General features: G+C 38.4%; 1 protein-coding gene across 1 annotated transcript; it reads left to right on the top strand.

The window, feature by feature from the left end:
- Window positions 1-258: 258 nt before the first annotated feature.
- LOC308350993 (olfactory receptor 10A3) lies at window positions 259-1,266 on the top strand (the record flags this gene model as incomplete). The annotated part of the gene is made up of 1 exon (XM_080816440.1): window positions 259-1,266. Exon 1 carries the CDS (start codon window positions 322-324, stop codon window positions 1,264-1,266), a length of 945 nt encoding a protein of 314 aa, XP_080672566.1. The 5' UTR covers window positions 259-321.
- Between the last annotated feature and the right edge of the window lie 10,566 nt (window positions 1,267-11,832).

The raw sequence follows: 11,832 nt of genomic DNA on the forward strand, positions 1-11,832 counted from the left end.
AATGTGATGGACAATGGAGTCTATGTTTTAAGAATAGGATTTACTTTCAACCTAGCAAAAAAGTTGCCAGAGGATACCTGCTATTTCAAACTTCAAAAACAAGATTTCTGAGCCAAAATTCCTCATTTCATTTGTATTTGAAAGATCCTTTCTTACAATATATTGGCTATTCTCAAAATTTGCCAACTTGAAGGTTTGTCCAAGTGAACTCATTATTACATCTTCTGCCAAGAATTTCCAACTTGAACTCTCAGCTATTGGACTGTGACTTCATAATTTGTATACAATGTCCCTAAAAACAAAATACTCTCCACCACTGAAATGAAAAGGCAAAATCAAAGCTCTGTGGCTGAATTCATCCTCCTGGGCTTTTCTAACTTTCCTGAACTCCAAGAGCAGCTCTTTGGGGTTTTCTTGGTTGTCTACCTGGTGACTTTGTTGGGAAATGTCATCATTATAGTCATCATCTCCTTGGAACAGAGCCTCCACGTGCCCATGTACCTGTTCCTCCAGAACTTGTCTGTGGTGGATGTGAGTTTCAGTGCAGTCATTATGCCTGAAATGCTGGTGGTCCTTTCCACTGAGAAAACATCGATTTCATTTATAAGCTGTTTTGCACAGATGTATTTCATTCTTTTTTTTGGTGGCACTGAATGTTTTCTCCTGGGGGCGATGGCGTATGACCGATTTGCTGCAATCTGTCATCCTCTGAACTACCCAATGATTATGAACAAAAGGGTTTTCATGAAACTAATAATATTCTCCTGGGTCTCAGGGATCATGGTGGCTACTGTACAAACATCATGGGTTTTCAGTTTTCCCTTCTGTGGCCCCAATGAAATCAATCATCTCTTCTGTGAGACTCCCCCAGTGCTAGAACTTGCATGTGCAGATACCTTTCTGTTTGAAATCTATGCATTCACTGGCACTGTTTTGATTGTCATGGTTCCTTTTGTGTTGATTCTCTTATCTTACATTCGGATTCTCTTTGCCATCCTGAAGATGCCATCAGACACTGGGAGGCAAAAGGCCTTTTCCACCTGTGCCTCCCATCTCACGTCTGTGACCCTCTTCTATGGCACAGCCAATATGACTTATTTACAACCGAAATCTAGCTACTCCCCAGAAACCAAGAAGCTGATGTCATTGTCTTACTCACTTCTTACACCTCTGCTGAATCCACTGATCTACAGCTTGAGAAACAGTGAGATGAAAAAAGCTTTGATGAAACTGTGGCGAAGAAAAGTGGATTCATACCCATTTTGATTGTGCTGAGAAGCCATGTGACATTTGGTCACTGGATGAACTCTACTTAAATTTATCAAATGGCTAAACATTCTACATTCCTTGGTATGATCATGCTTCACTTATTATTTTTCCAAGGTCAATAATATATTAAGGATCCATATTTTTGATAGTGTACTGCTGTCATTCCTTTTTTTATATAATATACAGCACTTGATTTGTTCCTCTACTATGATCATCTAGGTCATTATGGGATTGTCATTATAAAGACAAAACTTCAATAAACACCTAGTTCCATACATTGATAACAACTGATGTTTTATTTCTGATAAATTCATCAATGTCGGTCTGATGGAAGGAAAGGCATGTATGCTTACAAGTTTTAGTACCTATGGTAGAACCGCTTTTCAAAGTCATTGTTACTTTTCAGGGTGACCTGAATGCACTAACTCTGCTGCACTAATTGGGTAGAGCTTCAAGATACCAGTATGTAGATGAGACTTTTCTTTCTGGAGTGGAAATCTTTTCCGTGAATGACTAGGGAAAAATAGTTATTCTGAGGAGACCAAACTGGTTCTACTTCATGGATTCACACAGATTATTATTTAAAACAGGAGTTCTCTTGGTTTATTTCCAGATATTCACCCAATGATGGTGAGCAAAGAACTACATGAGAACTTCCCTGAAGTCTCAGTTCATACTACTAGTTATCTCTTTTCACTTCATAGACCACTGTTTTTAGAGACTTTTGTTAAACTTTCCTCTGTAGGCCCAACATGCCCCCAGACACTTTGTTTATAAACATTGGATGATTCCTTTTTCTTATTGTGGGAAACCAAGTGATTATGAACTATCTATGCATATTTTCTGTGGTCCTGAGTCACATCACTAACTGTGTGATATTCCCTGGAATAATTTCTCTTCTTGCAACATTTGGAACATTTAATGGTTGCTTGCCATTTTATTGTTGGTATTCATAGATGGAGGGGCCCCTTTATTGAATCTATATCACATGAGCTCCTATTGCCCTTAGTTTCTGTTCCATGGATGGTAATAAAGGGGGAAAACACTATTCCTATTATCATTCAGCTGTGGAAAAAACAATTTTTTAGTTAATACTGCCTCTACCAAAAATGAGAAGTAGAGATGCAAAACTGATTGGATTTTCACAAAAAGAAATTCTGGTATCAAATGGCCAAAACCAGTTTGAATAATATTTAAATGAGGGGTAATCTTCTTTACAGTAGGGCACTAAACAGACACTTGGAAATCCTTTCATTAGTGTTTGTCCAGAAATTTCCTACTCATAGTCCTTAGGGGGATCAACTAAATAAGGCCATCCAGGAGAAAAAAAAAATCCCTGAAAGTCTAAATCCCAAGCCAAATACTCACTTTCTCTTTTTTTCAGGTTTTTATTTAAATTTAGTTAGCTATCACACAGTGTAATATTAGCTTCAGGTATACAACATAGTGATTCATCACTTACATGCAATACCCAGTGCCCAATAGGACAAGTGCCCTCCTTAATCCTCATCACCTATTTCATCCATTCCCCCACCCATCTCCCCTGTGGTGTCTATCAATTTGTTCTCTATAGTTAAGAGTCTGTTACCTGGTTTGCCTCTCTCTTCCCCCACCCCGCCCCATCATTTGTTTTGTTTATTAACTTCCACATGTGACTGAAATTATATGGTTTTTGTCTTTCTCTGTCTTATTTTGCTTTGCATAATATTCTCTAGCTCCATCCACATCATTGCAGATGGCAAGCTGTTGTTCTTTTTGATAGCTGAGCAATATTCCATCACATAAATATAATACATCTTCTTTATGCATTCATCAGTTGATGGACATCTGGGCTCTTTCCATAATTTGGCTATGGCTGATAATGCTGCTACAAACATCGGGGTGCATGTGCCCCTTCGAATCAGTATTCTTGTATCATTTGGGTAAATACCTAGTAGTTCAGTTGCTGGATTGTAAGGTAGTTTCATTTTTAACTTTTTGAAGAAACTTCATACTGTTTTCCAGAATGGCTATTTCAGAATGCATTCTCACCAAGAGTTTAAGAGGATTCCCCTTTCCACAATTCCTCACCAACAGCTATTGTTTCTTGTGGTGTAAATTTTAGCCATTCTGACTGGTGTGAAGTGATATCTCATTGTAGTTTTGATTTGCATTTCTCTGACTATAAGTGATGTTGAGCATCTTTTCATGTATCTGATGGCCATCTGGATGTCTTCTTTGGAAAAATATCTGTTCATGTCTTCTGTCCATTTTTTTTAACTGATTAGTATGGGTTTTTTTGGTGTTGAGTTATATAAATTATTTCTCTATTTTTGATACTAACACCTTCATTAGATATGTCATTTTCAAATATCTTCTCCCTTTCAGTAGGTTGTCTTTTTGTTTTGTTGATTGTTTCATTTGTTTTGCAGAAGCTTCTTATTTTGATAGAGTCCCAATAGTTCACTTTCTCTTTTGTTTCCCTTGCCTCGGGAGACATATCTAGTTAGAAGTTGCTATAGCCAATGTCAAAGAGGTCATTACTGTTTATATCCTCCTCTTGGATTTCAGTGGTTTTTTTTGTTTGTTTGTTTGTTTCACATAGGTTTTTAATCCATTCTGAGTTTACTTTTCTGTATGGTATAGGAAAGTGGTCCAGTTTCATTGTTCTGCATGTTGCTGACCCGTTTTCCCTGCACCATTTGTTGAAGACACCCTCTTTTTTCCACTGGATATTCTTTCCTACTTTGTCCAAGATTAATTGGCCATATAGTTGTGGATTCATTTCTGAATTTTCAATTCTGCTCTGTTGATCTATGTGTCTACTTTTGTGCCAGTGCCATACCGTCTTGATCACTACAGCTATGTAATATAGATTAAAATCTGGAACTGTGATGTCTCCAGCTTTGTTTCTCCTTTTCAATGTTGCTTTGGCTATTTGGGGTGTTTTGTGGTTCCATACAAATTTTAGGATTGTTTGTTCTAGCTCTGTGAAAAATGTTGCTGGCATTTTGACAGGGATTGCATTAAATCTGTAGATTGCTTTGGGTAATATGGACATTTTAACAAGATTTGTTCTTCTAATCCATGAGCATGAAATGTTTTTCCATTTCTTTGTGTCCTCTTCAATTTCTTTTGTTAAGTGTTCTGTAGTTTTCAGAATACAGATCATTTATTCCTAGGTACTTTATGGTTTTTGGTACAATTGTAAATAGAATTGATTACTTGATATCTCTTTCTGCTGCTTCATTATGGGTGTATAGAAAGGCAACAGATTTCTATACATTGGATTTATATCCTGTGACTTTACTGAATCTGTGTATCAGTTCTAGCAACTTTTCTGGTGGAGTCTTTGGGTTTTCTATATAGAGTGTCATGTCATCTGCAGACAGGGAAAGTTTGACTTCTACCCTGTCGATCTGCATGCCTTTTATTTCTTTGTGTTTTCTGATTACTGAGGTTAGGACTTCCAGTACTATGTTAAATACCAGTGGTAAAAGTGGACATCCCTGTCTTGTTCCTGATAGTAGAAGAAAAGCTTTCAGTTTTTCCCCTTTGAGGATGATGCTGGGTGTGGGTTTTTCATAGACAGCCTTTATTATGTTGAGGTATGTTCCCTCTACCCCTACTTTGTTGAGGGTGTCTATTATGAATGGAAGTTGTACTTTGTCAGATACTTTTACTACATCTATTGAAAAGATCATATGGTTCTTGTCTTTTATTAATGTGATATATCATGTTGGTTGATTTGTGATTATTGAACCACCATGCAGCCAAAGAATAAATCCCACTTGTTCCTGGTGTGTGATTTTTAAAAAATGTGTCATTGGAATCAGTTTACTAATATTTTACTGAGAAATTTTGCATCCAGGTTCATCAGGGATATTGGCTTATAGTTCTCTTACTTACTACAGTTTTTACCTGTTTTGGTATCAAGGTAATGCTGGCCTCAGAGAATGAATTTGGAAGTTTCCCTCCCTTTTCTATTTTTGGGATAGTTTGAGAAGAATAGGTATTTAACTCTTCTTTAAATGTCTGGTAGAATTACCTATGAAACCTCTGGCCCTGGACTTTCATTTGTTGGGAGATTTTTTTTTTTACTACTGATTCAATTTCATTGCTGCTTATCAGTCTGTTCAAGTTTTCTATGTTCTCCTGTTTCAGTTTTGGTGATTTATATGCTTGTAGGAGTTTATCCATTTCTTCTTCATCCAGTTTGTTGGCATATAGTTTTTCATAATATTCTCTTATAATTGTTCGTCTTTCTGTGGTGTTGGTTGTTATTTCTCCTTTTTCATTGGTGGTTTTAATTATTTGGATCCTTTCTCTTTTCTTTTTGATAAGTTTGGCTAAGAGTTTATCAATTTTATTTTTTTTAAATTTTTTATTTATTTTCAGCATAACAGTATTCATTGTTTTTTCACCACACCCAGTGCTCCATGCAATCTGTGCCCTCCCTAATACCCACCACCTGGTTCCCCCAACCTCCCACCCCCTGCCCCTTCAAAACCCTCAGGTTGTTTTTCAGAGTCCATAGTCTCTCATGGTTCACCTCCTCTTCCAATTTCCCTCAACTCCCTTCTCCTCTCCATCTACCCTTGTTCTCTATATTATTTGTTATGCTCCACAAATAAGTGAAACCATATGATACTTGACTCTCTCTGCTTGACTTATTTCACTCAGCATAATCTCTTCCAGTCCTGTCCATGTTGCTACAAAAGTTGGGTATTCGTCCTTTCTGATGGAGGCATAATACTCCATAGTGTATATGGACCACATCTTCCTTATCCATTCGTCCATTGAAGGGCATCTTGGTTCTTTCCACAGTTTGGCGACTGTGGCCATTGCTGCTATAAACATTGGGGTACAGATGGCCCTTCTTTTCACTACATCTGTATCTTTGGGGTAAATACCCAGTAGTGCAATTGCAGGGTCATAGGGAAGCTCTATTTTTAACTTCTTGAGGAATCTCCACACTGTTCTCCAAAGGGGCTGCACCAGTTTGCATTCCCACCAACAGTGTAAGAAGGTTCCCCTTTCTCCACATCCTCTCCAACACACGTTGTTTCTTGTCTTGCTAATTTTGTCCATTCTAACTGGTGTGAGGTGGTATCTCAATGTGGTTTTGATTTGAATCTCCCTGATGGCTAGTGATGATGAACATTTTTTCATGTGTCTGATAGCCATTTGTATGTCTTCATTGGAGAAGTGTCTGTTCATATCTTCTGCCCATTTTTAAATATGATTGTCTGTTTTGTGTGTGTTGAGTTTGAGGAGTTCTTTATAGATCCTGGATATCAACCTTTTGTCTGTACTGTCATTTGCAAATATCTTCTCCCATTCCATGGGTTGCCTCTTTGTTTTATTGACTGTTTCTTTTGCTGTGCAGAAGCTTTTGATCTTGATGAAGTCCCAAAAGTTCATTTTTGCTTTTGTTTCCTTCGCCTTTGGAGACATATCTTGAAAGAAGTTGCTGTGGCTGATACAGAAAGGCAAATTAGAGAATCGATTCCATTTACTATAGCACCAAGAACCATAAGATATCTCGGAATAAACCTAACCAAAGAGGTTAAGGATCTGTACTCGAGGAACTACAGAACACTTCTAAAAGAAATTGAAGAAGACACAAAAAGATGGAAGACCATTCCATGCTCTTGGACCGGAAGAATAAACATTGTTAAAATGTCTATACTGCCCAGAGCAATCTATACTTTTAATGCCATTCCGATCAAAATTCCACCGGTATTTTTCAAAGAGCTGGAGAAAATAATCCTAAAATTTGTATGGAATCAGAAGAGACCCCGAATTGCTAAGGAAATGTTGAAAAACAAAAATAAAACTGGCGGCATCACGTTACCTGGTTTCAAGCTTTACTACAAAGCTGTGATCACCAAGACAGCATGGTACTGTCATAAAAACAGACACATGGACCAGTGGAACAGAGTAGAGAGCCCAGATATGGACCCTCAACTCTATGGTCAAATAATCTTCGACAAAACAGGAAAAAATATCCAGTGGAAAAAAGACAGTCTCTTCAATAAATGGTGCTGGGAAAACTGGACAGCTATATGTAGAAGAATGAAACTCGACCATTCTCTTACACCGTACACAAAGATAAACTCGAAATGGATAAAAGACCTCAACATGAGACAGGAATCCATCAGAATCCTCGAGGAGAACATAGGCAGTAACCTCTTTGATAATTTTATTAATTTTTTTCAAAGAACCAATGCCCAGTTTCATGGATTGGGTTTTTGTTTTGTTTTGTTTTGTTTTTAGTTCCTATATTATTTATTTCTGCTCTAATCTTTATAATTTCCCTTCTGCTGGCTTTAGGCTTTGTTTGTTGCTAATTTTCTAGCTCCTTTAGGTGTAAGATTAGGTTATTTGAGATTTTTCTTGCTTCTTGAGGTAGGCCTTTGTTGCTACGTACTTCCCTCTTACGACCAGTTTTCCTGCATCCCATAGATTTTGTACCATTGTGTTTTCATTTTCATTTGTTTCCATGTGTTTTTTAAAATTTCTTCTTTGATTTCCTGGTTGACCCATTTATTGTTTAGCAGTATGTTGTTTAACCTCCATGTATTTGTGGTCTTTCCAAATTTTTTCCTGTGGTTGACTTCAAGTTTCACAGCATTGTGTTCAGAAAATATGCATGGTATTGGGCACCTGGGTGGAATAATCAGTTAAGTGCCCAGCTCTTGGTTTTTGCGCAGGTGGCGATCTCAGTGTCATGAGATGGAATCCCATGTTGGGCTCTGTACTCAGGGCAGGGTCTGCTTGTTCTCTCTCTCTCTCTCAAATAAATTTTTAAAAATCTTTTTTTTTTTAAAGAAAATATGCATGGTATGATATCAATCTTTTTGTACTTATGAGGCCTGATTTGTGACCTATATGTGATCTATTCTGGAGAATATTCTATGTACATGTAAAAAGAATGTGTGTTCTGCTGCTTTAGGATGAAATGTTCTGCATATATTTGTTAGGTCTATCTGGCCCAATGTGTCATTCAAAGCCACTGTTTCCTTGCTGGTTTTCTGTTTTGATGGTCTGTCCATTGATATAAGTGAAGTGTAAAATTCCCAACACTAATTGTATTGTTTCCAATGAGTTCCTTCATGCTTGTTATTAATTATTTTATATATTTTGATGCTCCTATGTTGGGCACATAAATAGGTACAATTGTTAAATCTTCTTGTTGGATTGTCCTCTTTATTATTATATAGTGCCCTTCTTCAACTTTTGTTGTAGTCTTTGGTTTATAGTCTAGTTTGTCTGATAAAAATATTGTTACTCTGGCTTTCTTTTGATGGTCATTTGTATGATGGATGTTTCTCTGCCCCCTGACTTTCAATCTTTGGGTGTCTTTAGGTCTAAAATGAGTTTCTTGTAGGCAGAGATGGAGGGGTCTTGTTTTTATATCCATTCTGACACCCTATGTCTTTTATCTGGAGTATTTAGTCCATTTAAATTCAGAGTAATTATTGATAGATAAGAATTTAGTGCCATTGTATTACTTGTAAAGTCACTGCTTCTGGAAATTTTATCTGTTTCTCTCTAGTCTTTGTTGCTATTGGTCTTTCTTTCCGACTCAGAGTTTCCCTTTATTACTTCTTGCAGGGCTGGTTTAGTGGTCATTAACTCCTTCAGTTTTTGTTTGTCTTGGAAACTCTTTATCCTTCCTTCTATTCTGAATGATAACCTTCTTGGATAAAATGTTTTTGGCTGCATATTTTTCCCATTCATCCTGAATATAATATGCCAGTCCCTTCTGGCTTGCCAAGTTTCTTGTGAGAGATCTACAGCTAGCTTAGTGGATTTTCCCTTGTAAGTTAGGGAATTCTTTTGTCTTGCTGCTTTTAAGATTTTTTTCTTTATCACTATATTTTGCAAATTTAATTATAATATGTCTTGGGGTTGAGCTACTGATTTTGATGGGAGTTCTCTGCGCTCCTGGATCTGTATGTGTTTTCTCACCAGATTAGAGAAGTTTTCAGCTACGATTTCCTCAAATTAATTTTTTGCGCCCTTTACTCTCCTTTTTCTGTGACTCCTATAATATGAATGTTATTATGTTTGATGGAGTCATTGAGTTAGCTAAGTCTATTCTTGTGTTCCATAATAATTCTTCATTAATTTTCCATTATTTTATCCTCTATATTATTTATTCGTTCCTCTGATTCTTCTGTCCTTGTGGTCATCACATAGTCTGTTTCCAGTCTCAGTTACTACATTCTTCATCTCTGACTGATTTTTTAAAACTCTTTTATCTCTGTTGTAAGGGCCTCCCTGATGTCTTCAAGCTTTTCTCAAACTCAGAGAGTATCCTCATGATTATTCCTTTAAATTCTCCATAAGGTATGTTACTTATATCTGTTTTTCTTAGATCTGTGGCTGTGACCTTATCTTGTTCTTTCATTTGGGATGAATTCCTCTATCTTGGCATTTTGTCCAAGTCTCTGTCTTTTTCTCTGTGTTAGAAAAGCTCATGATGTTTTCTTTTCCTGAGAGTAATGGCTTTACAAAGAAGAGGTCATATGGTGTCCAGGGCCTGGAACTTCAGGGAATGGCTCTAGTTTGTGCTACGTGCACTCTGGTGTTGTGTTTTGGTTGCTTTTTTCCTTTGGGCCAGTTATCTGCAGTTCTCCTTGCCTGGAGTGGCCAGTGTTTGGTCCTTGGCCAGAAGATGGTGAGTTTTAACTAGGTGTGCTCTGGTCTGCTTGTTAAATGAGACCTGATACTATTTCCACTCGAACTGGGGCCCTGTAGAACTCTCTGATTAGGAGACATGATGTGGGCAGTGGTTTGTGCTGGTATTCTGGGGAAAGGGCCTGCTTCTGTGGGATTCAGACAAGCTTTACAGAGAAAGGCAGTACCACCAGAGCACAGGAGCGTGGGACTTGGTATAAGCAGGTTAGGCAGCCGGTGTCCATGGCTCTGTGTTGTTTACCATAGACGAGTGGTTCTGTGTTTATGCTGAGGGATGGGGGAGTGAAATGGGGCTGGCTGCCTCCTTTGTTCTTGGAGAATCATCTTCCTCAAAACCGCATCTCAGGGAAGAGCTCCACGAAGAGGGGATAATCTCCCCACTGTGTACCCCAAGCATTCTTCAGATCTTTGTTTCCACTCCACCATCTGCCCCTAGGTTGTTTGCCTGCCTTCTCTCTAGGAGGAGGCAGCACCTTTAAGCCTTGTTGGTTCCAAGAACTCACAATCAGCCTCTCTTGTGTCCCAGCCAAAGGCAGTGGGGAGGTGTTCTTCGTGTGTGTATCCCCTGTGTGTCTCTCTCTCTGTGACCGGCATTCTCTCCCATCTGCAGCACCTTCAATCTTTTTCTCTGTCTCTGCATTTCCTACCTTCCTTGATGTGGCTTCTTCTCTCTCTTTAGTTTCAAATATTCACTCACATTATACTTTTTGTTCTGTTTCCTTTGTTCACTCTACTCTAAATAGCAGCCACTCTGGTAGTACCAGCTTCAAGCTCATGGCAGCTGGTAGGACTGATACTGGAAATCATGCTTTCCTGGTGTCAAAGTTGTTGCCAAGATTTCACCACAATCAACAGGGACAGGAAATAAGTGAAATGTAAATCTAGGGATGCCTGGGTGGCTCAGTCGGTTAAGAGGCTGCCTTCGGCTCAGGTCATGATCCCGGGTCCTGGGATTGAGTCCCGCATCAGGCTCCTTGCTCAGCAGGGAGCCTGCTTCTCTCTCTGTCTCTGCCTCCTGCTCTACCTGCTTGTGTTCTCCCCCCCCCCCGACAGACAAATAAATAAATAAAATCTTTTAAAAAATGTAAGTCTTATGATGTCTCTCCTTGTTTAAGTATTTCAGTAGGTTTCTATGGATTCAGGATGAAAAACATCTTTAGTGGGGTGGGTGGAGCCCAGCATAACTGCGCCTTGCCTGTACTTTTTATTCTTTCATGCTGCAGTCTGCCCATGTCCCTGCTCATTCCCTTGCCTACGTTCCTGGTGCAAGGTTTGCTTTCCGTTTTTGGTGTCACTATCCCATTCTGGGCTAGGACCATCAAAACATGATTTTGTCTCTATCTGATATGTTTATTCCACTTTTCAACTAATTCTTACTCCTCCTTTAAACCTATTGAAAATGCCTTTCCTTAAGGTGACCTTCCTTGTTTCTCCTGTTTCCTAACTGTCCTCCTCAATTTGTTCTCCCTCTGAAAACCCTATCCTTTCTTCATAGCTCTTTTTCTAAATTTTCTTTTAGGCATCAGAGTGGGATTTTTTCCCTCTTAGTGGGAACTTGTACCCAGTTTCTAAGATAAGAAATGAAATTGTTTACAAACTGATACCGGCTGGGGACACAGATGTGTCCTTAGAAAGATAAAGTGCAAGACAGCAATTCAAAGAAGTTCCTCTTCACAGCATAAAATCTGAAGTGTGTTTTTTGTCATCCTTCAAACTGACCAGCCCATCTTCCCTACCTCTGAACAGTTCCACCTGCCTCCGTTCTCCAAAGCTCTCGAGCTTAGTTTTCAATGGTCTGTTCATTGCACTCAGCTTTTTTGTGATCTATTTGCAGGGTCAAAGGAATTTTGTAACAACTGTATAATTCTGTTATCG

This window comes from Martes martes (genome assembly GCF_963455335.1).
Source record: "Martes martes genome assembly, chromosome: 10".
In the NCBI taxonomy this organism is placed as follows: Eukaryota; Metazoa; Chordata; class Mammalia; order Carnivora; family Mustelidae; genus Martes; species Martes martes.